Consider the following 25178-nt stretch of genomic DNA (forward strand, 5'->3'; position numbering starts at 1 on the left):
TTCGACTCCCCACTGCGTCTGATGTCTCCAGGATCGGGAGGCTGGGGAACGGGCGAGCGGTGCACCTAACTTTCCTCGGACCCAGTCCATCCTCGTTCGGGTGGACTAAGACCCTACAAATACAACCAGAGGACACAGACGCAAGTCAGCAATGGGAACAGGCACACTGGGCCAGGTCCACCAAGACCACCCCCGAGCTTCCAGGCGGTCTCTCCCAGGACACTCAGCGAGACAGGGCTCAGTGCTCCCAGCACTGATGTGTGGTAGGTTGTAGAGGGTGGGGGCCAGGCAGCTCCCTGGGCTGTTTCCAGGGCTGTGTTGGGGATTGGTCATGAGGCTGAGCTCAATGACACAGGCCCGAGATCACCACCGGTCACATCGTCAGCATCGAGTGTGGTACAGTCCAGGTCACAGGCAGGAGAAGGCCCTGTGGTCAGGAAGGGCAGCCCAAGGCTACAGAGGTGTTTCCCAGCGTCCCGTGCATTGTCAGTGTCTCAGTGTGGAACGTGGGGTTGGACTCCTCCACCCTGCACAGCCCCACTCTGCACTTCCAACAAGGTGGTGTGTGTCTTGGTGTACCTGTGTCCTTGTTGGTGCGGCGCTGGACACTCTCAGCCGTTTGCAGCTGTGCCGTGCGTGCTGGGTGGGCACATTGCTCGTGGGCAGCTGTCATCACAGAACTCTCTTCATCAGCAAACCTGACCTCTCACTGTCACACTGTAACTCACCACTCCTCCTCCCCTGCCCCTGGCAGCCTCCGTGGGGGTCCTGGTCTGTGAACCTGGCCACTAGAGGGCAGTCGTGCACAGGGACCCTCACTCCAGGGGACTCTGATGCATTTCCTGAGGCCTCCTGTCCTTAGGACACGTCCATGTCATAGCAGCTGTCAGTATCTGTCATGACGAAAGGGATTACTTATTTGAAAGGTAGTTTGACCAGGAGAAGGAGAGACAGAGACAGAGGGAGGTCTTCCACCTGTGTGGTGGAATGAGGTGAAAAGGTCATATCAAGATGGCTGCTGTGGTGAAAAGCTCATGCCAAGATGGCCACTGAGGTGAAAGGGTCATGCTAAGATGGCCGCTGACAACAGAAACTGCCTGGCAACAGGCTGTGATTGGATGGCTTCGGAAACCACATGACAACAGAGGAAACCACATGACAACAGAGCCTGACTGAGGGCAGGCCGTGATTGGATGGTTTCAGAAACTGCCTGGCAACAAGAGCCTGACTGGCAACAGGCTGTGATTTGATGGCTTTGGAAACTGCCTGGCAACAGGCTGTGATTGGTTGGGGCATAGACAGCCCCTTGATCAGACTGGCTGGTCTTGGCTATATAATCTGTTGTACCAACTGTAATAAACAAGTCTGCGGGCTGCTCGCCTCAAGCCTGCTTTCACCCGACTCCCGGAGTCTGTGTGGTGACTCTGCGCCTCTTGCCCCCACCACGCTGCTCCTCTCAGAAACGAACCCACTGCAACATTGTTGAGAAATCAATGGCAACACACCTGCTGGTCCTTTCCCCAGTGGCTGCAGTGGCCTGTGCTGGGCCAGACCAAAGCCAGGAGCCTGGAACTCCATCAGGGTCTCCCACGTGGGTACAGGGGCCCAAGCACTTGGGACGTCTTCTGCTGCTTTCCCTGCGCATTAGCTGGAAGCTGGATCAGAAGTGGAGCAGCCAGGACCGGAACCAGCGCTGCCATGGCCACGAGCGCTGCAGGCCAAAGCTTCCCTTGCTTGGCCGCAGCCCGGGGCTTGAGCTGAGAGCGATTCTGGGGCTGCAGGAAGGAATCCACTCATCACGGTGCAGGCACAGAGGCCAGAGGCCAGCAGCGGCCTGGACAGTTCCATCAGCACCACGGACTTCCCGAGCGGCGGAAGGAGAGAGGTGTGTTTCGCTCACAGCTCTGAAGACTGCGGGTCGGAACAACACAGGCAGCACTTTGCAGAAATGTAGCTCAGAGATGCTAAACTTGGCCTGCAGCATGCCAAATGGGGCCTCCCAGCCACCAGGAATACAAAGAACGGGACAAAGCCTGTTTGGAGGCCTAGAGATAGACTTTGCTACACTACTACCCAGCAGAGGCTAAGGATACCTGTTGTTACTGTTTGTACTACTCAGGCAGGGTGGGGTCTTTCCACACCGGAACAGAGAAAGCCAGAGAAGGCACCAGGGTTTTGCTGCCTGAGATTTCACGCAGGTGTGGGACGCCCACCTCTGCTGGAAGACGAAGGCTGGACTAGAGATCAGAAAACCAAAGGTGGTAACAGGTCACAAGTACAAAAGCGTGTTCTTGGTCAAAAAGAGTTAAAACATTTTTAAATAAAAAAGGATAAGGTTTATAAAGATTGTTTTATCTTAATGGCTAGTTTATACTAAAATAATAGAAAAAAATGTTTGGGTAAGTTACAAAAGGTGTAAAAAAAGTCACAGAACATTATGAAAAAAAGAAATTTTTGGTTTCAAAACTATTATTCTTTTTCTTTGACATAAAATTAAAATCTGATCCTCTGTTAAAACAATGAATTAAAGTAATCTATTACGTTCTCTTGATGTCTCTGTTAAATTCTAATTCGTTAAAAACAGCTTAGTTTTTTTTTTTTATTAAGAGCTACAGGTTATTTAGTTATGTACTTATTTTCAGGCATTTAAATAATCACCTTGTAACAACGATCAGATTTGGTGTATATTATGTCATCATGTTAAAAATCTTATTTCAACCAGATATTTTGGATTTTGAGGCTTCTTTGCATCCTTGCCAGTCATTCAAAAAAAATCAAAATTTCAAACATTTAAACTTTGACAATTTACTGATTGGCCCCTGAAAATTGTGAAAGAAACATGTCTCTCATCTTGTAGAGACACCAAGTAATCAGGATATTTAGATTATCTTAGAAAATGTCAAGGTGTAAAGTGGTGCTTTTACATTTTCATAATATAAAATACTACTGCTACAAATGTCTAAAAGTTAAAAAGTCTAATGATCTTATATTACTACACATGATGGTTATCTTAAAAATAAAGCCCTAGGCTGGCGCCGCGGCTCACTAGGCTAATCCTCCGCCTTGCGGCGCCGGCACACCGGGTTCTAGTCCCGGTCGGGGCACCGGATCCTGTCCCAGTTGCCCCTCTTCCAGGCCAGCTCTCTGCTGTGGCCAGGGAGTACAGTGGAGGATGGCCCAAGTGCTTGGGCCCTGCACCCCATGGGAGACCAGGATAAGCCCCTGGCTCCTGCCATCGGATCAGCGCAGTGTGCCGGCCGCAGCACGCCAGCCGCGGCAGCCATTGGAGGGTGAACCAATGGCAAAAAGGAAGACCTTTCTCTCTGACTCTCTCTCACTGTCCACTCTGCCTGTCAAAAAAATAAATAAATAAATAAATAAAGCCCTAAAGGCATAAAAGAGTTAAATACTTTATAAAATCCTACAGGTACTTTAAAAAATACTGTAAAGTAAACAAGTGCCTCTGGTTAGTTAATGAGTTTGTAATTTTAAACGTGACAACTTAAAGTCTTTTGTCATCCACAGTTTTGTATAAGTTCCAATGGACTTTTCCCAACCACCTCTATTGTATTAATTGGGATGGCTCTGTAAACAGATAAAGGCAATAATGTATTACAGGTACCAACTAAAACAAAAAAGTATGGTTAACTGAGGTTACCAAGAGCAAAAAATAATTTAAATCTATTGGTAATTTACAAAAACGAGTTAGAAATTTTAAAAGGCTATTACTGAAACTGCTTTATTGTTCCATCTTGTATGTTATATGTGTATACATATTGTATGTCTACATGGAAAATATTAACAGCTTTATTTTAATTGACTTATGGATAAAAGATTGTTCATAAATTTAAACGGCCAAAATTAATCAAAGATACATTTTAATTCATCTGACCTAAATCTCTGTATCAGATGTTTTAAATCTGTTGGCAAAAAGAAACTAAAATTGTTTTTATATGTTTGTGCTTGAGTTTTCTGGTTAAACAAGCTACACCATGTTAAATATTTAAGAAAGGTTTCCAAATGCATACATTCTTAAAATTTATAGAAGGCATGAGACCTTCTAGTAAATGTTTTCCTAAGTTGTTATCTAATGGTTAAAGTTACTTACTAAGTTTTCATTTGATATTGCTATTATCAGCAAACAATCAGGGACTTGCTCCCTCATTTCTCTATTCTCCTCGAAGTAGGAAACTAATTTTATTCTGAACAACTCTGTAGATGTACAGTTTAATTTTTTAAAATCTTATAAAAAATGACTAACATTTTTTGTAATAATGGTATGGCCAAAAGGAGAGTTTAAATTATAATTTCACAGCTAGGCTTACTTCGCCATGGGCACAGTAAACAGGAAAAACCTCCCTTTCAGACCAAACAAGAAAAAAAAAGTTGAAAGTGAGGACATAGCTTTCCTCACGGGCATTGCCTGCCCCAAAATAAAAGCTACCAGAACACGCCTGTGACTACAGACTTCTAGTTTAGGCCATAAAGATTAGAGACGGGACTTAAACATCCCCTTGACTTATATCCTCTGGTCTGCTTTAACAAAAACCAGGAGGGAAAAAAGCTAGGCATCAGAAGCAATGTAAAGATAGGGGCAGGCCCTTTGATGGCTGGTCTGTACAGTGATCTGCCATCAAGGAGACCCAACAGGCCAGTCCACTGCATTGGTTTTCAACGTGGAAATTCAGGGCTTCAGCAGAAGTCAGCTTATAAAGAGCCCTGGCAGCTCTGCCAGCCAAGAGTTGGGTCACTGGAAATGGAACTGCCCTGGAGTCGAAGGACGCCCAGGTCAGAGCCACAGATCCTGTTGGCTCTAAGCTGAAAAACTCTTTACTCAGCCCAGCTTCCAAAGTAACCACCACTGCAGAGGGGACGGCCAAGCGGGGTCAGCAACACTACAGGCAGAACTGTAAACTTCCTGTTTGAAAAAGTGCCACCTGCCTTTACCTGGCCAGCTCTCCTCCCAGGTCAGCTAGGTAATGGAAGTCAACAGGGGGCCTTCCCAAGGAGGTTCACACCTCTCTTAAAATGTACCCCCTGTAAAAGGATAAATAGGTCTGGGCCTCATAACTAATAAGGCCTTAAAGCCCACCAGATCATTATCAGGCCCCTTCTGTCAGTTTCTATTTGGCTTAGCACCTTTCTGTCCTTTGTTCTAGACCCTGTCTAAAGGCAAGAGTCAGCACTGTACAGTTGATGGTCCTGCGATCTCAACACTAGCCCCTAGACGAGCAGGCCAGTAAAGTGGGTAAAAGGGGTCCATGATTGGTCCCCATAGTTACCAGTAGAAGTGGGGAATGAGAGACTTGAGCCTGGATCAACGCACAGCTATTTTAGACTAGGCCTCCATCTGTAACTCGGGCCTGACAGGGCCCTGAACCCTAAGCCAAAAACTCCTAAAAGAAGAAAAATAAGCTCCCCTTGCAATAAAGTCCCCTAGCAACAGCCAATCAGCATATAGAAGGGAAACACCTAAAGTTCCAGGTGTCTTATCAGGCAGTTAAGGTGACTGATAACAACCCCAAACCCTTGCAGTTTGGCATGTACACCCTAGCGGCTCGGACCCTATACTTTAGCCAATCACAGAACAGCAAATATAAATTTAAAGTATGAGCCTGTCAGATGCTGTATAGCCAAACTTGTTTGTTCAACTCTATAAAAACCCCAACAATCTTACTGAAGGTCCGCCGATCCAGCCCAGCTGCGCCTGGTGCAGATGTCGGACGAAACTCGAGTTTGAAATAAAACTCTTGTGTTTGCATCAGCCTCGGCTCCTGGTGGTCTTAATTTGTGGGAATCAGACATTCTGAGTACAACACGAGAGCAACCCAGGGTTGGCACAGGTGCCCCCAAATGACCTAAGGACCTCCCCCAGGGTCCCACCTGACAGAGGGTCTCCCCGCCTCCCCACACTGCCATCAGGGACAAACCACATCCAAACCCTGGTGGGTGGAGGAAACATCCCGGGTGACAGCAAGCTGGAGGCAGCCACAGCAGGAAAGGACCTCGGGCCACCAGGTGCCCCATCTGGCAACCTGGCCGTTCTGTGACGCCGAGGCTCAGTGGCCTTGGCTGGCTGCAGGCCCAGGGATCCGGGCTCCCAGGGAGCAGCTCCCACAGGAGAGGTGATGGTGCAGGCCCCCGAGGCATCGCGGAGAACAAGGAGCCCAGGCTTGGTTCTCCGTGGCTGTGTGAGTTGCCCACGTGGGTGCCGTGTGAGCCGGGCTGTGTGTGGGAGAGCTGTGCATGTGTCTGCAGTCAAGTGAGAGGTGCTGGGCCATGTAGGCAGCTCAACCCCTTCTGCTGGCCACCCCAGTTCCGTTAACTGGGACCTGGTCCTCAAGGCTGGTGCGGAAGCCATAACGGGAGATGAGGGCAGAGCAAGCTGGTATTCTGCAGAGGGGTTTGCTGCTGCCAGGTCCCACCACCCGCTCTGTGGTGGAATGAGAAGGCCGTGCCAAATGGCACTGGCAAGCGAGTGTCACTACTCAGGAAATGGCTTCGGAAACCACCTGGCAAAGGAGCCTGACTGGCAACAGGCTGTGATTGGTTGGGGCATAAACTGCCCCTTGACCAGATTGGCTGCCTCGGCTATAAGCAGCTGCACCAACTGAAATAAACGAGTCTGTGAGATGCTCACCTCTGGCCCACCTTCACCCAGCTCCTGGTGTCTGTGTCATGACTCCACGCCTCTTGCCCCTACCACGCTCCTCCTCTCAGAATGAATCCACAACAACATCTGGCACCCACGTGGCTGAAAGAGACAGTGTGTCAGACTTGGTGAGGTCCCCCTTGATTTCAGCAAGTAGGCCACCAGGGTTTTGTGTGCTGTTCGGTTCTGGGGGGGGGGCACAGAACCCCCTTCTACGCCCATTTCCTTGTCCTTGTGCTTGGTCAGAGTGACCTCAGGCTAGGCACACACTGCTCAGAAGCACAATGCACTTCTCAGCTCCTTTAGTTTTGGTTCAGCTGGCAAACTTCCATAAAGACTGATCATCCCAGAATTTGGAACCAAGTCATCTTCCCTCACTCAAGAGAGGTGACGCTCGGAGACACCGTGGGGGCACACGGCCTTGACCTAACGAGTCAAGGAAGTCCCCCACTAAGCACAAGACATACGTACGATCTGACACACCACCATCTGTTTCATCTGATGTAGAGAATCCCCTTCATAATGCCATCAGCCGCTGAAGTGCTAGGAATTTCTTTTGTTATGGCAGTGGTGTTGTGGGTGTCTTTCCTTTGGCTACAGTTGGCATGGCACACTGCTCTTAAGCGCTCAAACAGGGGAAAGATACCCCCTTCTCAGAAGCCCACACAGATTACCAAACAATGAATCTGTGAGTGATAAGAGCCTGCCACTCCAGGCTGCTGCCTCACAGGCAACAGTGGCTGACTTGCGGAGAGAGAGAGCTCCAACAGTGAAAATGACATGACAACAGACAACGCCGCAATGCCTAGTCAGGCACTCCTCAAATACCCGTGGGATGAATTTAGATGACCTCAAGGTGATAACCCATGCAAGGTCATCCCATCCACACTCGTTGAGGATCCCCACGTTTGTGGCAGTCCCCGGGCACCCCAGGCTCTCAGGGCAGCTGCGAGACCCCATCCTACCCACATGTTTGCCGTTAATGTAGGAGCAGACGCAGAATTCAGGCCCTGGATTCCAATGCCCGTAGAAAGGCTTCTGCTAACCAAAGGCCAAGGATGTGCTTGTGTCGTTCCAGAGAATGAGGGACAGCGCATTTGAGTACCAGCCAGAAACATCAAGGCTGAAACAGACAGCCAACCAGAACCAGCTGAACAAGACTGAGAGACCGGCTTGTTAGCCCACGCACCTGCCCTGTCATCCTGCCATGAGGATCTGCCCACAGCCACATCCGTTACTGCTTTATACCCCACTAGCTCTGTCAGCCACTCGAACAGCCAACAGCCTGTGTGCAGTCACGCCATTCCTGATTACCATTGTTCCTCATTCCTACCCCTATCTGAGCAAGCACTCCTGTGGTCTCCCATTTTGAGGGCTGGTTAGTCAACGATGGGTAAGATCCCCTGGGGGACAACCCAAGACAGACACAGCTGCGTACGGAGACCACATGGAAACGGGGTCAACAATGGTATGGCCAAGGATCATGCCTCCCGTTGCTCAAAAATAAACGAAAAGGGGGAAATGTGGTGGAATGAGAAGGCCGTGCCAAGATGGCCACTGGCAAGCAAGTGTCAGTTACTCAGGAATGGCTTTGGAAACCACCTGGCAATGGAGCCTGCCTGGCAACAGGCAGTGATTGGTCAGGGCATAAACCGCCCCTTGACCAGATTGGCTGCCTTGGCTATATAAGCTGCTATACCAACCAAAATAAACGAGTCTGCGGGCTGCTAGCTTTGGATCACTTTCACCCAACTCCCAGTGTCTGTGTGGTGACTCCACGCCTATTGCCCCCACCACGCTTCTCAGAACGCATTGACAGCAACACCATGCCATGGGTACACCCATGAGGAGGACAGGAGGGGCAAGGACCTCTGTGGCTGCCTGAAAATCTGACCACGCCGGACACTACGTGAACCCTGAGAAAAACACAAACAACACGGCAGTTGGCTCCCTTACTAAGCAAACGGCTTGCACCTGGGGAGCACAGAGGGTGTGCTTAGAGCGTCCTGCCTGGTCCCTGGTGCCAAGGGGACCAGGGGCAGCAGCAGTGGCCAGAGGAGGCAAGTGATCAACAGGACAGCCATGGGGCTCCTGACTGGAGACGTCTTGGTGTCACTGGCCGTGGCCATGGCCATCTTCCTGCTTCTGGTGGACCTGATGCACCGGCGCCAGCGCTGGGCTCCACACTACCCACCAGGCCCCATGGCACTGCCTGGCCTGGGCAACCTGCTGCAGGTGGACTTCCAGGACCCACGGAGAAGCTTCCACCAGGTTAGAGAGGGGTGGTGCAGGCAGAGAGGACCTAGGCTCCATGCAGCAGATGGTGGGGGAGGCTGACCCCAGGGGGGACAAGAGCAGGGTGAGAAGGGGAGGTGGGAGGGGTGTTTTGTGGGGAAGCACTGTACAGGCCGGAAGACACTGGGGACCCTGCTGGTGGGGTGGCCTGCATAGCAGGTGTGGGTGCAGGGCGACCACCCACAGATCTGTAGACCCCAAGCCCCTTTTGGTTCATCAGAGGGACAGGTCTTGGAGGTGGGCGGCAGGGTCAGGTTCTAAACAAGAGACAGGTGTGGAGAAAGGTGCGGGGATGTGGGTCACATCTTTTGTCCCTGTGGGGCCAGGGCCCGGCTCTGTGTGTGAACCTTGGCTTCTCCCTCTGTAAGCTGGGTGCTGAGGGCAGCTGCCCACCGTTCCAATGGCCCTTGCATGGTCCCGGCCGGGGTCAGACGCTCCAGGCAGAATGGGAGAGTGCAGATCTGTTTGCCTCGGCTGCTACTGGGGATCTGGGGCTCCGAGTTTTGTGTGGTGACAGTGGTGGGCAGGCAGTGGTGGGAGGCCCTGGTGTGACCAGTGCTCTGACCCTGGCTCTGCAGCTGCGGCGCCGCTACGGGGACGTGTTCAGCCTGCAGCTGGCCTGGACGCCGGCGGTTGTGCTCAATGGGCTGGCGGCCGTGCGCGAGGCGCTGGTGACCTGCAACGAGGACACCGCGGACCGCCCGCCCATGCCCATTTTCAACCACCTGGGCTTCGGGCCGCGCTCCCAAGGCAAGGAGTGGCAAGGATATGGGGACTGGGGGGACTATGGGGGAGGATGACTGATCAGGACAAGTGATAACAGGGTGGTGACCTAGATGTGAGGCAAGGAAGAGCCAATGACAGCCCAGGAATGGAGGCTGGAGAAGGAACCAGTGTGGCCCTCAGGCAACCAATTGATTTGTCGTGGAGGGCACTCTTCCCAGGGAATATGAAGGGGGCGTGACAAGACCAGCTGACCACGCCCATGACACCGCCCTGCCCCCAGGGGTGGCCATGGCACACTATGGCCCCGTGTGGCGAGAGCAGCGCCGCTTCTCCGTGTCCACACTGCGCAACTTCGGCCTGGGCAAGAAGTCACTGGAGCAGTGGGTGACCGAGGAGGCCGCCTGTCTCTGTGGTGCCTTCGCCGACCATGCCGGTGGGTGATGGGCCGAGGGACACAGGCGGGCAAGGGGAGGGAAGACAGGGGCGACCCCTTGACTGCGCCTCCGCCTCTAGGACACCCCTTTAGCCCCAACGCACTGCTGAACAAAGCCGTGGGCAACGTGATCGCCTCGCTCACCTTTGGTCGCCGTTTCGAATACAACGACCCGTGCTTCCTCAGGCTGCTGCACGTGACCAAGACCGCGCTGGAGGAAACGTCGGGCTTCCTGCCCTCGGTGGGGGCAAAGACACTGGGGGCGAGGACTTGCATCCACGGGGGTGGGGCAGGGTCTTCCCGGAGCGGTCACTATGAGAGGAAAGACCTGGAGCTGGGACATCCCAGACCCCAGCATGCGGCGGGTCCCAGGGCAGCCCCTACACCAGGGTGAGGAAGCTGTGCGTCCTGTGGGCCTTGGGAGCCATGCGGCACTGGATTGGTGGATTTTCTCTGTGTCCTTCTACATCCCAGAAGAGCATGGGGCACCCAGCTGGGGAGAGCGGGTACTGGGTCCACCTGTGGGGGATGCACCTGGGGCGGGTCCAGGTGAGCGCTGAGCACAAGGAGAACCCACCCTCCTTTGGGCAGGTGCTGAACGTGGTCCCCGTGCTCCTGCGCATCCCGGGCTTGGTGGACAAGGTCTTCTCTGGGCACAAGGAATTTTGGGGCTTGGTGGACGAGCTGGTGACTGAGCACAGGATGACACGGGACCCAGCCCAGCCACCCCGAGACATGACAGATGCCTACCTGGCAGAGGTGGAGAAGGTGAGAGGATGAATGGAAGGCCGAGGGCAGGGACGATGAGGCCCCGCATGTCCAGGGGGGACCTGGGTGCCACACAGCAGTCTAGGACTCTGGCTGCCAGGTAGAGAAAAGGTGGTCATTTGGGGCCTTGTCCCTCTGCCCCTGAGCCCACCCTCTCTCCCTGCCCAGGCCCAGGGGAACCCTGACAGCAGCTTCAATGATGAGAACCTGCGCATGGTGGTCACGGACTTGTTCATAGCAGGGATGGTGACCACGTCGGCCACGCTGGTCTGGGCCCTCCTGCTGATGATCCTGCACCCGGAAGTGCAGCGTGAGCCAGCTGGGGGCTGCTGGGAGTGGGGTGGGGGTGAAAGGGGCAGGCAGGGACCCTGAGCTCAGCCTGGACAGCTGTGGCGAAGACACTGGTTGGCTCCAGCCCCTGTCCTAGCATAAGAGGCTGCAGAGGGTCTGAGCCCAGCTCCCAGGGACTGACTCGCTGTGGGGACGCTTGTATGTCCAGGCCGTGTCCAACAGGAGATCGATGAGGTCATAGGGCCGGCACGGCGACCAGAGATGGGGGACCAGGCCCACATGCCCTACACCACCGCCGTGGTTCACGAGGTGCAGCGTTTTATCCACTCCAATCCAATGGGTGCACCACACATGACATCGCGGGACGTTGAGGTGCAGGGCTTCCTCATCCCCAAGGTAGGCTGGGCCCCTCACCCCAGCTCAGCACCCCTGCAAACTGGTGGCCCCAGCATGTCCTCCTAAGAGAGGAGGATGGAGCCCAGGCCGCCCAGCCCTCCATGCCCCTGGCACTGACCGGCAGAGTTTGGGTAGGGTGGGTGAACAGCAGACCCAGGGCCTGTGTGTCCACACAGAGCCCCTAGGAGTATGGGGAAGAAAAATTAGGATGTTCCACCATGAGTCCTAGGAATAAGTGCCCACAAAGACAGGTGGCATCAGGGGTGACATGGCAGGTGTCACACTTGGCTCTGACATGGATGAGCAGTCCTTGGGCTCAGGGCTCCTTGAAAGAGTCCAGGTGGGTGCAGGTCAGCCCAGGGCCCTGACATTGGGTAGGGTCTGGGGTCCTCCCAGCCCAGGCCCCTCTCAGGCCAGGTGTCCGCTCCCCAGGGGACAGTGCTGTTCACCAACCTGTCATCGGTGCTGAAGGACGAGGCCGTCTGGGAGAAGCCCTTCCGCTTCCACCCGGGACACTTCCTGGATGCCCAGGGCCGCTTCGTGAAGCAGGAGGCCTTCATGCCTTTCTCCGCAGGTGCATGGGGTGCCCGGCTCCTGGCCCTGGCCCTGGAGACACTGGGAGGATGGAGCCCAGGCTCACTGAGCCCCTGACCCCCACAGGCCGCCGCGCGTGCCTCGGGGAGCCCCTGGCCCGCATGGAGCTCTTCCTCTTCTTCACCTGCCTGCTGCAGCGCTTCAGCTTCTCGGTGCCCGCGGGACAGCCCCGGCCCAGCGACCACGGCATCTTTGGTACCCTGGTGACCCCGGTCCCCTACCAGCTGTGTGCTGTGCCTCGCTAGTGGGGGCACCCAGTCCCCGCCCACCCCAGCAGGGCCCTGATGCACAATAAAGCAGTCTCTTATCGCCTCTATGGATCTGAGTCCACCCTTGCCCCTGGTGAGCCCCTGCCTGTCATGGGTGCTCAGCCACCTGCCTGAGGCCGCCCCACCCTTGCCTCATCTGCCTTACCTGTCCTGGATGCATCTCAGACCTGGGGACCATCATGCAAATAGAGGACAGCTTGCCACGTCCCTAACTGGCCGCACCCTGGATGTGTATTGGTCACAAAAGCTGTGTAGCAGTCTTGGCTCTAGGTGTGGGGAGCAGAAGGAGCATGCATGGGTGATGTGGGGCATCAGCCCAGACCCTGGCTGGTGAGAGTTTGGGGTCCCCAGACCTCCCTCAGGCTCTGTGATTGGCTAGAAGCCCTCCCAGAACTAGGAACGCTGTTGTCCTCACTGTTGTGGTTTAGCACAACCACAGGACACAGACGCAAGTCAGCAACAGGAACAAGCGCACGGGGCCATACCCACCAAGACCAGCCCCGAGCTTCCAGGCAGTCTCTCCCAGGATGCTCATCAAGACAGGGGTCTGTGCTCCCAACACTGATTTGTGGCAAGTGCACAGAAGGCCAGGAGCCAGCACAGCTGCCCGGCGCCTGCTGCTCAGGGTTTTGCTGGGGTCAGTTATGTGGACACGGAGCTGATGTCAGTTACCCAGGTTCCAGCCTTCCTCCTCACCCTGGAGCTCACAGTGCCACAGCCCAGGGCCCCAGCCCGAGGACACATGGTTGGCATCAACTCCTGTGTGGTCAAGACTGCAGGCATGGGAAGGCCCTGTGGTCAGGAGGGCAGTCCTAGGTCCCAGGGCATGTTTCCCGCATGCCTGTGTAGAGTCCGTGACTTCTCGTGGAACGTGGGGGTTGGACCTCTGCTACTGCACAGGCATACCCTCAGCTCTTACTCAGAATAGTCCTTTCTTGGAGCATCCATGCTTTGCTTTACAATGTAGTGAAACCCGTAATGGGAAAGTTATGCTGTTGGGGAGCTGGGCTTTGGCATAGCAGGTAAAGCCGCCGCGTGCAATGCCAGTATCCCATATGGGTGCCGGTTCCAGTCCCAGCTGTTCCACTTCCAATCCAGCAAGCTGCCATGGCCTGGGAAAGCAGTAGAAGATGGCCCAAGCCCTTGGGCCCCTCACCTGCATGGGAGACCCAGAAGAGGCTTCTGGCTCCTGGCTTCAGATCAGCCCAGCACCAGCCGTTGCAGCCATCTGGGGAGTGAACCAGGGGTTGGAAGACCTCTCTCTGCCTTTGCCTCTCTGTAATTCTGCCTTTCAAATGAATACATAAATATTAAAAAGAAAACAAAGTTATGCTGTTGGAACTGTGGAAAAAGCCAGGTAAACAGGTTGGCTAGTGGTGTTCAGATGTGTGTTGCTATGCCTTCTTATCTGTGCCTCCTGGCAACTGGGCAGGTCCTGGTGAGAGATGCATTTTCTGCTCATGGCCGTTACTGTGTGACCCTGCAGAAAAGGAGCCAGCCCTTGGGGGCTGCTGCTGTGTCCCGGGCACCTACGCTGCCTCGTTTTCTTCCTGAATAAAGACGACCCATCCGCCTACAGCTCCGGGAGTGTTCTTTCAGCTCCCAGCCCTGCATGCCAGGGCCCTGACGATGGAGCGGGGGTCCATCATATGCTCTGAACCGTTAGCAGCTGTGCAGTGCATGGTGAGTAAGCACTCTGCTCGTGGGCAGCTGGCGCAGCTGTCATCACAGAACTCCTATCTTTGGACAAAACTGGACTTTTCACCCATCAGACTGTAACCATTCCCTCCTCCCAGGTCCTGGCAGCCTCCATGTTGTGTTCCGGTCTGTGAACCGCCCACTAGAGGGCAGTCATGCACACGGACTCTGTGACTGGCTCCTGTCCTCAAGAAGCCTCCCTGTTAGTGGCTGTCAGTACTGCTGTCATCTTTAACAAAGATTCACGCTTAGTGCGCTTTCCAGCTGAGCGATTTCCATCTGGTTTGTAAGAATTACGTTCAAAAACTGGTGTTGTGGCACAGCGGTCAGGCGGCCACTTGGGTTGCCAGCGGTCCATAATGAAGTGCAGTTGCAAGCCCAGACTCTTAGGCGTCTGCTCCAACTTCCTGCTGATGGTACCTTGGTCATTTTCTTAATTCTTAAAGATGAGATTTATTTATTTAAAAGGCCAAGTGTCAAAGATGGAGAGGGAGAGAGAGAGAGAGAGAGGTCTTCCATCTGTTGGTCTCTTCCCTAAATGCAACAGTGGCCAGGGCTAGGCCAAACCAAAGCGAAGAGCCAAGAGCCGGGAGCTCCATCTGGCTCTCCCTCGTGGATGGCAGCGGCAGGAGCACTTGAGCCATCAACCGCTGCTTTTCCAGGTGCATTGGCAGAGATTGGATTGGAAGTGGAGCAGCTGGGACTCGAACCAGCACTCCCATGAGATGCTGGTATTGCCAGTGTTACTCTGCCACACAACACCAGCCTCGGTTCTTATTTCACTTAACGAGGTGACCTGCACATAGCAGTAAATGCAGGATTCCGTCCTCTTGTGCAGCTGAGTTGTCTTCCAGCTGTGTCTGGACACAGGGTACATGTGCATTTGTGGTGACTGTGCCGCTGTAGACGTGGCAGCGCAGCTGGCTCTTTAACGGGTGTAACAGGTGTTTTCATTTCCTTTGCGTGTGCACCTGGAGTAAGACTACTACCGCGTGTGAGCGTGTGCAAGTTCTATCTGGAACATTCTGAGGGACCTCCATGGTACTAACGCACATTCCCAACAGCTGGCTCTAAGTCTGTCCTTTCCTCCACAGCCTGGCTGTGACTTGTGATCCTTTGTCTTTTGAAGAAAATCCTTTCTAACCAAGAGTGTGGTCGAATCTCAGGTGGCCTTGATGGGCGCTTCCCTGGAGATTGGTGATGTTGAACATTCTTCTCATAGCTGTTGGACACTGGGGTGTCTTCCTTTGAGAAATGTCTGTGCTACCTATTGTCCATCCTTGTTAACCATCAGAGAGACCTCACAGAGAAGAAAGACAGAAGGCCCTCAGTGCGGCGGCCCCTGCTCCTGGGGTCCCAACCTGAAGACCCTCGAGCTAAGCACACGTGCACATGGTGTCAGGGACCCCACTACTGGAGCCGAGATCTGCTGCCTCTCGGCATGCACGTTGGCAGGAGGCTGTGACTGGGAGCAGATCAGGGACAGAGTGGGTTAGGTTGCTGTCTGGCTTAAGCTGGCGAGTCAGAGGCCTGCCGCCGCCGTTTTGTAAATGGGCTTTTCCCTGTTAGTGAGCTGACTGCCTCACACGTTCTCATGATGAACTCCTTGCCTGGCGTGCTATTCACACCGCTTTCTCCCATTCTTTGGGTCTTCTTTCCACTCTGTTGACGTTTCCTTTGCTGTGCAAAAACCTTGTGGCTTGATCAAATCCCACTTACTCCTTTTGCTTTTGTTTCCTGTGCTTCTGGGGTTTTATCCATGTGCCGTTTGTGCACTGGGATGCCCTGAGATCGCTCCCCTGTTGGAGTTGTGTTTTGCAAAGGTAGGGATCTGGTTTCACTCTTCTGCAGTGCACTTCCAGGAGTCTGCAGTGTGAGCTCTGCGAACCACTTTGGAAACTCAGTTGGCTGTCACTTCGCGGATTCTTCTAGGCTCTCATTTGTGAGTTTTCTACCTTCTGATATTGCCTTTTGACTTGCATCTTTTTTCTGTTTGAAGAGTTCCCTATAGCATCTCATATACAACAGGTGTCTCTCATATGTTGTTTGTCTGATTTGGGTTTGAATTCCCTTCATGTCTAAAGGATAGTTTTGCTGGGTACAGTACTGTGAAATTTTTGGAAATTTTTTCCCTTCAGTGCAGTGGGAGTCTCATTCCACTCTCTCCTGGCCTGACACGTTTGTGCCTGGAAGTCTCTGGGTGAGTGACATGGGACCCTAATTTCTTCCCTCTTGCAGCTTTGAGATTCCTTTCCTCACTTGTATTTTAAAGATGTATTTGATTTATTTGAAGGTACAGTAACAGAGAGGAAGGTGTGGGGGGGGGGGCGAGAGGGAGAGGGAGGGGGAGAGGGAGGAGGAGAGGGAGAGGGAGAGAGAGATTCCAGCTGCTGGTTTGCTCCCCAAATGGCCACAATAGCCTAGGTTGGGCCAGACCAAAGCCAGGTGCCTATAACTCCACTCAGGTTTCCCACTTGAGTGCAGGGACCCAAGCACCTCGGCCATCTCCTGTTGGTTTTCCAGGTGACTTAGCATGGAGCTGGATCAGAAGTGAAGCAGCAGGACTTGAACTGGTGCCCATCTGGGACTCTGGCACTGCAGGTGGCAGCTTAACTCACTGCACTGACATTTGCTCTTGACCTGCTGTCCATAAACACTTTGAATTTCATTCTTTTTTATCTCTATTCTCCTCTGTGTATTTTCAAATAGCCTGTCTTCTAGCTCACTAGTTGTTTCTTCTGTTTGATCTGTTCCACTACTGATGCCTTCTATCCTGTTTTCACGTTGAATCCATGTACTTTTCAGCTGAAAGGTTAAGAGTGAGCAAGGGGGGTCCAGTGTAGGAAGGAAATGGAGATTACAAGGAGGAATAGAATACCGTGGATTTGGAAAGTCTGATGGGAGAGGTGGGGATAGGAGCAGATCAGAACCTGGGTCTCCAAGGAGCTTCCTGGGCCTGGGGAGTTCAGTGGCGGGTAGGGGGGTAGGAGGCCTTCTCCTTCACCTGCCAGGCCTCTCCACTTCCCACCTGGGGAGTGCAGGGGGAGGGAAAAGCCCTTTGTAGCTGCCATGAGCTGAGCTACCCTGGCCCCTCCCTGTACCCTCTGGTAGCTCAGTCAACAAACAGGCTGGCTCAGGGCAGAGGACAAAGGCTGGTCTAGAGCTCCTTTATAAAGGCACGGCCGGCCTGGTTGGGCAAGGAGAGGGTGGTGAGAGAGCCCTGGCTGGTGCCAGCTGCCTGGGTTGGTGGAGGCACCAGGTGTTGCCACTGGATTGCAGTGAGCAACGAGGCAGCCATGGGGCTCCTGTCGGGAGAGGCACTGGCGCCCCTGGCTGTGGCTGTGGCCATCTTCCTGCTCCTCGTGGACCTGATGCACAGGCGCCCACGCTGGGCTGCCCGCTACCCGCCGGGCCCCGTGGGAATACCTGGCCTGGGCAACCTGCTGCAGGTGGACTTCCGAGGCATCCCGAACTGCTTCCGTCAGGTGAGGTGGTGGTGATGGAGGGCGGCAGAGGTGGAGGACCCAGCAAACAAGGGGAGTGGGTGGAATCTTGGGCTGGACAAGGACCAGCTAAGACCAGGAAGCAGGTGTCAGAGGTTTCCAGGGGAAGGGCTCCGAGCGGGCCAGGGACAGTTTGGATTTCCCAAAGGCAACGCCTGGGAAGGCAAAGGCCCGGGGTGGAGCAGGACTTGGCAGCTTTTTGCCCCCTCACCGATGGCACACAGGTTACGCAGGCGCCAGGGCCCCTCTGATTACATCCCAAGGAGAAGGTTGGGGGTCGGGGGCAGGGCGCTGGGCACCACTGGAATCAAGGAACCGAGGCTGAGAGGTGCCGTGACCTGGTTCCAGTCTTCTGTCACTGCTCACCTCTGTGACCCGGGTTCTCTCACCTGTAAAACAGGATGGTGCTGGGCCCCACTGACAATGCTGTGATGCCGGCCAGGCCACAGCTGGGTGGTGGGGCCCAAGGGAATCCCTCAACCAGGGGGACAGGACCCCCAGGATCAGGGGTCACGCCTTGCACCTGCCCACATGGGGTCCCCAAGGCTTCGCGGGACATTGGGACAGGCAGCTCTTGGGGACCTGGGCTTGATGGATGCCCTGACCCTGGCTCTGCAGCTGCGGCACCGCTATGGGGACGTGTTCAGCCTGCAGCTGGCCTGTACACCTGTGGTTGTGCTCAACGGGCCGGCGGTGATGCGGGAGGCGCTGGTGACTTGCGGCGAGGACACCGCGGACCGCCCTTACTCACACTCTTCGGAACACCTGGGCTTTGGGCCCCACGCGCAAGGCAAGAGGATGTGGAGAGGCTGGGTCCCGTGGTGAATGGGGGTTAGTGACCACAAAAGGACATACAGGGATGGGGACCTAAACGTGGGATCAGCAGACGCCAGAGACAGCCAGGGCCAGGGTGGAGAACACATTGAGTAGGTGCCCGGGTGAACAAGAGTTTGGGGGTGATCGGTGCTAGATGGGGGGTAGGAGTTTAGGGTGTGGATAGGGGCAGTGCCAGCCACTGGCCACGCTCTCAAGTCCACTCCTGGCCACAGGGGTCATCATGGCACACTATGGACCAGCGTGGCGTGAGCAGCGCCGCTTCTCCGTGTCCACGCTGCGCAACTTCGGCCTGGGCAAGAAGTCACTGGAGCAGTGGGTGACCGAGGAGGCCGCCTGCCTCTGCGCCGCCTTCACCGACCATGCCGGTGGGTGACAGGCCGAGGGACGCAGGCAGGCGGCGGGGGGAGGCAGAGGCAACCTCTAACTGCACCTCCACCATCAGGACGCCCCTTTAGCCCCATCGTGCTGCTGAACAAAGCCGTTGGCAACGTGATCACCTCACTCACCTTTGGGTGCCGCTTTGAGTACAACGACCATCACTTAACCAAGCTGATAGATCTGATACAGACCATGGTGGAGGAGTCAGCGGGGATCTTGCCACTGGTGCGGGGCTAACAGATACTGCAGGCAGGGATCTGTATCCACAGGGTGTGGAAAGGGCATTCATGGAGAGCCCACAGCAGCAGGTAAAACATGGGACAGGTAAATCCCAGACCACAGCCATGGAGAGGAGTCCAGAGTCCATGGCCCCGGGAGAGAGAAGGAAGCCGTTCCTCAGTAGGGCTGGGTGCCAGGCAGCCCATGAGATCTGGAGCTCAGGTTTGTCTTTGGGCATCCCCGGCCAGGATAGGTAAATGGTGGAGATGGGCAGCCTGAGGCACGGCCAGGTGAGCCCTGAGCACAGGAAGACCCCGCCCTCCTCTGAGCAGGTGCTGAACGTGGTCCCCATGCTCCTGCGCATCCCGGGCTTGGTGGACAAGGTCTTCCGTGGGCAGAAGGCTTTCATGGCTCTGCTGGATAAGCTGGTGAGCGAGCACCGCATGACACGGGACCCAGCCCAGCCTCCCCGGGACCTGACGGACAGCTTCCTGGCTCAGGTGGAGAAGGTGAGAGGCAACGACCAGGACAGGTTCCGGGCTGGAGGTTCAGGGTGCTGTGAGGCCAAGCCAGACAAAGTGGGGCCTGTGCATCCCCCTCCTACCAGGCCCCTGGCTGCCAGGGACAGAATGGGAAGTCAGGTGGGGGCTTCTGTCCCTCTGAGCCCACTCCTCTGTCCTGGCCCAGGCCAAGGGAAACCCTGAGAGCAGCTTTAACGATGACAACCTGCACTTGGTGGTCGCTGACCTGTTTGCTGCTGGCATGTTCACCACATCGATCACACTGTCCTGGGCCCTCCTGCTCATGATCCTGCACCCGGATGTGCAGCGTGAGCCAAGCTGGGGCTGCTGGGAGTGTGGGTGGGGGGAAGGCAGTCAAGGCTTCAGAGCCTAGTCTGGACAAACTGCTGTGGGGACACTTGTCTGTCCAGGCCAGGTCCAGCAGGAGATCGATGAGGTCATAGGGCCGGCGCGGCGACCAGAGATGGGGGACCAGGCCCGCATGCCCTATACCACCGCCGTGGTTCACGAGGTGCAGCGCTTCGCGGACATCATCCCACTGGGGGTGCCTCACCAGACATCGCGGGACGTTGAGGTGCAGGGCTTCCTCATCCCCAAGGTAGGCCGGGTCCCCTCACCACGGCTCAGCACCCCACACGCTGGGGCCTCAGCAAGTCCTGCTAAGAAAGGTGGATGGAGCTCAAGCCACCCAGCCCTCTATGCCCCAGGAACTGATTGAAACTGCCTGGGTGGTGTGGGTGCAGAGCCGACCCAGGGCTGTGTGTCCACACGGAGCCCTTGGGAGCATGGGGAAGACAAACTAGAATGTACTGCCAGATGTCCTAGGAACCAGTGCCTGCAGGGACCGGTGGCATCAGGGGTGCCATGGCAGGTGTCACACTTGGCTCTGACATGGATGAGCAGTCCTTGGGCTCAGGGCTCCTTGAAAGAGTCCAGGTGGGTGCAGGTCAGCCCGGGGCCCTGACATTGGAGTAGGGTCTGGGGTCCTCCCAGCCCAGGCCCCTCTCAGGCCAGGCGTCCGCTCCCCAGGGGACAGTGCTGTTCACCAACCTGTCATCGGTGCTGAAGGACGAGGCCGTCTGGGAGAAGCCCTTCCGCTTCCACCCGGGACACTTCCTGGACGCCCAGGGCCGCTTCGTGAAGCAGGAGGCCTTCATGCCTTTCTCCGCAGGTGCATGGGGTGCCCGGCTCCTGGCCCTGGCCCTGGGGACACTGGGAGGATGGAGCCCAGGCTCACTGAGCCCCTGACCCCCACAGGCCGCCGCGCGTGCCTCGGGGAGCCCCTGGCCCGCATGGAGCTCTTCCTCTTCTTCACCTGCCTGCTGCAGCGCTTCAGCTTCTCGGTGCCCGCGGGACAGCCCCAGCCCAGCGACCAAGGGGTCCCTGGTTTCCTGGTGACCCCAGCCCCCTACCAGCTGTGTGCTGTGACCCACTAGAGGAGGGCATCGAGTCCCCAGCCCACCCTCAGCAGGGCCATGATGCACAATAAAGCAGTCTCCTGTCTCCCCTGTGGCTTCTGAGTCCACCGTTAGCCCCTGGTGAGCCCCTGCCTGTCATGGGTGCTCAGCCACCTGCCTGAAGCCTCCCCTTCTCCTGCCTCATCTGCCTTACCTGTCCTCTGGATGCATCTCAGACCTGGGGACCCCGATACTCATAGAGGACAGCTTGCCACGTCCCCCACTGGCCGCTCTGGATGTGTGTTGGTCACAAAAGCCATGCAGCAGTCTTGGCTCTGGGTGTGGGGAGATGGAGAGGTGTGTCTGGGCGTCTGTGGGGCTGCAGCCCGGGCCTGGCTGGAGAGAGTTTTGGGGTCCCCAGACTTCCCTCAGTCTCTGGGATTTGCTAGAAGTCCTCAAAGTCTAGAAATGACATCATCCTCACTGTGATGGTTTATTTCAGCCAAGGGACGTGTTCGGAAGTCTGGGGAGGGGCTCCTGGGGCCACATCCATCCAAGGCAGACATGAGCTTGCAGCCGATCCCTCCTGGAGGACTCATCCTGACAGGGCCTAGTGCTCCCAGCACCGCTGTGTGACAAGTGCAGAGTGGCTGGGAGCCAGGCAGCTCCCTGGGCTGTTTCCAGGGCTGTGTTGGGGATTGGTCACGAGGCTGAGCTCAGTGACACAGGCCCGAGATCACCACCGGTCACATCGTCAGCATCGAGTGTGGTCCGGTCCAGGTCGCAGGCAGGAGAAGGCCCTGTGGTCAGGAAGGCAGTCCAAGGCTGCAGGGGTGTTTCCCAGCATCCTGGGCAGAGTCAGTGTCTCAGTGTGGGATGTGGGGTTGGACTCCTCCACCCTGCACAGCCCCACTCTGCACTTCCAACAAGGTGGTGTGTGTCTTGGCGCACCTGTGTCCTTGTTGGTGCGGCGCTGGACACTCTCAGCCGTTTGCAGCTGTGCCATTAGATGCAGCTGTCTCAAAGAACTCTCTTCATCAGCAAACCTGACCTCTCACTGTCACACTGCAACTCACTACTCTGCCTCCCCCGCCCCTGGCAGCCTACGTGTGCATCCTGGTCTGTGAACCTGACCACTAGACGGAAGTCGTGCACAGGGACCTGCACTCCAGGGGATTCTGACTGGCCCATTTCCTGTAGCCTCATGTAGCTTCATGGATGCATCCCAGGGGCAGTCTGTATCTGTCATTACAAAAGGAATTATTGTATTTATTTCTATGGCAGCTTGGGAGATGAGATGCTGCTGTGGCCCGTGCTGGACCTGACCTAAGCCAGGAGGCCACACTCCATCCTGTCTCCCTTGTGGGTGGCAGGGGCTCCAGTACTTGGGCCCAGTTAAGCTCTTGTGCAGGTGCATTAGCAGGTAGCTGGATCAGATGTGGAGCTGCCAGGACTCAAAGTGGCTCAGGTTCGGGATGCCAGCTTTTCAAGAGTGACCAGTACCACAACGCCAGTCCATTTCTGTCCTTTTGAATCCAGATGACATTCCATTGTATAGATATCCTGGGCTATGTTTTTACATATTTATGCAGTATCGTGATGGTTTGCCACATGAATACATCAGGCCATTGAAACTCACAGTGGACAGAATGAGCTCCTCAAACTCTTACCGTTGTTTCTGGTGAAAACATCCAAATTCTTCTCTCCTCGCCTGAGACGGACGTATGCAGCTCGCTCTTGTCGTCTCCGGGGCAGTAGAAGACCCCAGACTCCGAGCTAACCATGGCCCTGCACCTGTCGGCCTGCCAGCTCCTGTGTGCCTCGGAGCCCCTGGTTCAGATTCCACCCGGGCGCGAGGTGTGCAGGCCTCCATGGTTGGAAATGCCCACATCCCGTCCTTCCTTGTGGCGGGATGGGATTCCACATGTGGCTGTGCTGCGCTGTCCTCAGTCCCCCGGCTGGTGTCCATTTCCTGGGTACTGTGACCTACGCTGCAGTAACCGTGGGAGTGCGGCTGTGCCTTCCCCAGAGCCATGTCGGATCCTCCGGCTGTATCCCTGTAACGTTCTGGGGTAGCTGTGTTCACACTGCTGAGCAACTCCATCCTGTTTACACAGAGCTGGGCTACCTTGTACTCCTGCCAACTCCCTTTTCTCCAGTCATCATCACTGCTTGTTCTCTTGACTTTTTTATAACTGATTGATTGATTTGAATATCAGAGTTACAGTGAGAGAAGGAGAGAGAGAGAGAGAGAGAGAGAGAGATCTTGCATCCACTTGTTCAATTCCCAGATGGCCACAATGGCCCAGGCTGGGCCAGGAGCCAGGAGCTTCTTCCAGGTCTCCCACGTGGGTGTAGGGGCCCGGCCATCTTCTGCTACTTTCCCAGGCCCAGTAGCAGGCAGCTGGACCAGAAGTGGAGCAGCTGGGACTTGAACCGGCGCCCATATGGGATGCCAGCACTGCAGGCGGCAGCTTTACCTGCTACGCCACAGTGCCGGCCCTCAGAGGCTCCCTTCATTGATTGTCATGGCCTCCTGCATTTGGTTGGGTGGTCTTGCAGAGCTGGATGCCCGTGCTCAAAGAGCCTTGGTCACATGGTACTGTTAGTGGAGATGCTGGAGTAGGTTCTTGTCTCCATGCAAAAAAGTCTTGGTGTAAAACAGAAAACAGCAATAAATGAGAAAAATATACCTGGCAGGCCAGGTAAACTAGGTTCATGTCTCTGTGCAAAAAAGAGTGGCGGCTTTACCTACTACACCACAGTGGCAGCCCTAATATTCTCTCTCTCTCTCTCTTTTTTTTTTTTTTTTTTTTTTTTTTGACAGGCAGAGTGGACCGTGAGAGAGAGACAGAGAGAATCCAATATTCTCTTAATAAGAGGTTTCAAGCCTCTAAAAGAAAACCAGGCTGCTCATAAAAATTAAAATATTGTTGGGTCTGTGTTTAAATATTTCCTCTTCTAGGTACCTCCCCAAAAAAGCACCCCTTTTTCACGACTCCTATTGTATTCGGTACTTTGGGACAGCTCTGTAAATAGATAAAAACTAAAGTTTAATAATAAACTACAGGTTCCAACTAACAGGGTGTGGTTAATCTAGGTTACTAAAACAAAAGGTAATTCTAATCAATAAATGGTAATTTTAAAAAGTTAAAAAATGGTTACTAACACTGTTTTAGTGTTTAGTCTTGTAATGTATGTTATACATACGTTATATGTGTGCAGGTTGCATGTCTATTAAAAATTATTAAAAACTGTTTTGATTGGCTTGTAGATTAAAAACAAGCAGTCATATAAGACTGCTAAATTAACACAAATTACCTTTTGGATACATGTGACTGCAATACATCTCTGATAAGCAGGCTGTTCTAAGTTTGTTGGTAGAGAAAAACTAAAAATGTTTTTTCAAGTCATTGACATGTTCGTGTTTGGGTTTGCTGGCCAAACACCCTGCGCTTGGGTTAGGCATTTACAATCATACAAATACAACAGTGACTTAAAATAATATAGAAAAAGGTAAAATACAGTGCTCACTGCTCCCTATGAAGTCCAGTTTAAAGTTATCCTTTGACAAATTAATAACACCAAATTTATAGGCAGGTTAGGTAAACCGATCATCATGTGTCAGTCTTATCTGAAAGACATAGCTCTCCTCCTGGGTGTGGTTCTGTCTCACAGGAAAAGCCGTCTAAACACGCCTGTGACCACAGCCTCCTAGCTCAGCCACCGAAGGCTAAGGATGGAACTGAACAGCCCTGACTGATATCCTAGAGGCTGCCTCGGTGGTCTACTTCAGCAGAGACCAAGAAAGAAACAACGAGTTAGGCAGCAGGAGCAATGTACAGCCAACCAATGGCTGCTGTCCCCAGTGTCCTGCCACCAAAGACCCAGCGAGGCCAGCCCACCCTGCACAGCGTCAGGAGTCCATGTGGAAAGCTGAGAGATGGGGCAATAGCCTTCCTGACCAAGGCCAGCCTCTCCAAAGTCCCGCCGGGAGCTGGGTAGGAGGAACCGCCCTGGGGCCGAAGGGCTCCCTGGGTAGAACCACAGACCCTGCTGGCTCCACGCTGGAAAAGTCCTTTACCTCGCCCAGCCTCCCAGGGGCAGGCCTAGGGTCACACAGGCAGCACTGGACTCTTCTCTCGAATTCACCGCCTGTTCTGTACTCACCTCCTGCCAGGCCGGCTAGGTAATGAGAGCC

At 54.6% G+C, this 25178-nt stretch overlaps 2 protein-coding genes across 4 annotated transcripts; both read left to right on the forward strand.

The window, feature by feature from the left end:
• The first annotated feature begins 8734 nt into the window (after positions 1–8734).
• LOC133768300 (cytochrome P450 2D17-like) lies at positions 8735–12415 on the forward strand. 2 transcript variants are annotated; one of them, XM_062202760.1, is made up of 9 exons: positions 8735–8923; positions 9526–9697; positions 9954–10106; positions 10187–10347; positions 10698–10874; positions 11043–11184; positions 11374–11561; positions 11994–12135; positions 12222–12415. In XM_062202760.1, exons 1-9 carry the CDS (start codon positions 8735–8737, stop codon positions 12398–12400), a joined length of 1503 nt encoding a protein of 500 aa, XP_062058744.1. In that variant the 3' UTR covers positions 12401–12415. The 2 variants fall into 2 exon arrangements, with proteins under 2 accessions (XP_062058744.1, XP_062058745.1); XM_062202761.1 differs by lacking the exon at positions 9954–10106.
• Positions 12416–16497: 4082 nt separating this feature from the next.
• On the forward strand, positions 16498–21083 carry LOC133768297 (cytochrome P450 2D17-like). 2 transcript variants are annotated; one of them, XM_062202756.1, is made up of 10 exons: positions 16498–17607; positions 18244–18415; positions 18675–18827; positions 18905–19065; positions 19392–19568; positions 19747–19888; positions 19991–20178; positions 20406–20516; positions 20610–20751; positions 20838–21083. In XM_062202756.1, exons 1-10 carry the CDS (start codon positions 17419–17421, stop codon positions 21014–21016), a joined length of 1614 nt encoding a protein of 537 aa, XP_062058740.1. In that variant the 5' UTR covers positions 16498–17418; the 3' UTR covers positions 21017–21083. The 2 variants fall into 2 exon arrangements, with proteins under 2 accessions (XP_062058740.1, XP_062058741.1); XM_062202757.1 differs by lacking the exon at positions 20406–20516.
• The last annotated feature ends 4095 nt before the right edge of the window (positions 21084–25178 follow it).

Source organism: Lepus europaeus, chromosome 10, assembly GCF_033115175.1.
Source record: "Lepus europaeus isolate LE1 chromosome 10, mLepTim1.pri, whole genome shotgun sequence".
NCBI lineage: Eukaryota > Metazoa > Chordata > Mammalia > Lagomorpha > Leporidae > Lepus > Lepus europaeus.

Excerpts from the sequence above, each read along its gene's own strand:
- LOC133768300 (XM_062202760.1), top strand. The coding sequence starts at position 8,735 with ATGGGGCTCCTGACTGGAGACGTCTTGGTGTCACTGGCCGTGGCCATG. Across the intron at positions 9,698-9,953 it reads CTTCGGGCCGCGCTCCCAAG|GGGTGGCCATGGCACACTAT; the intron begins GCAAGGAGTGGC and ends CCCTGCCCCCAG. Across the intron at positions 10,107-10,186 it reads TGCCTTCGCCGACCATGCCG|GACACCCCTTTAGCCCCAAC; the intron begins GTGGGTGATGGG and ends CTCCGCCTCTAG.
- LOC133768297 (XM_062202756.1), top strand. The coding sequence starts at position 17,419 with ATGGGGCTCCTGTCGGGAGAGGCACTGGCGCCCCTGGCTGTGGCTGTG. Across the intron at positions 19,889-19,990 it reads CCTGCACCCGGATGTGCAGC|GCCAGGTCCAGCAGGAGATC; the intron begins GTGAGCCAAGCT and ends TTGTCTGTCCAG. Across the intron at positions 20,517-20,609 it reads GGCTCCTTGAAAGAGTCCAG|GGGACAGTGCTGTTCACCAA; the intron begins GTGGGTGCAGGT and ends TCCGCTCCCCAG.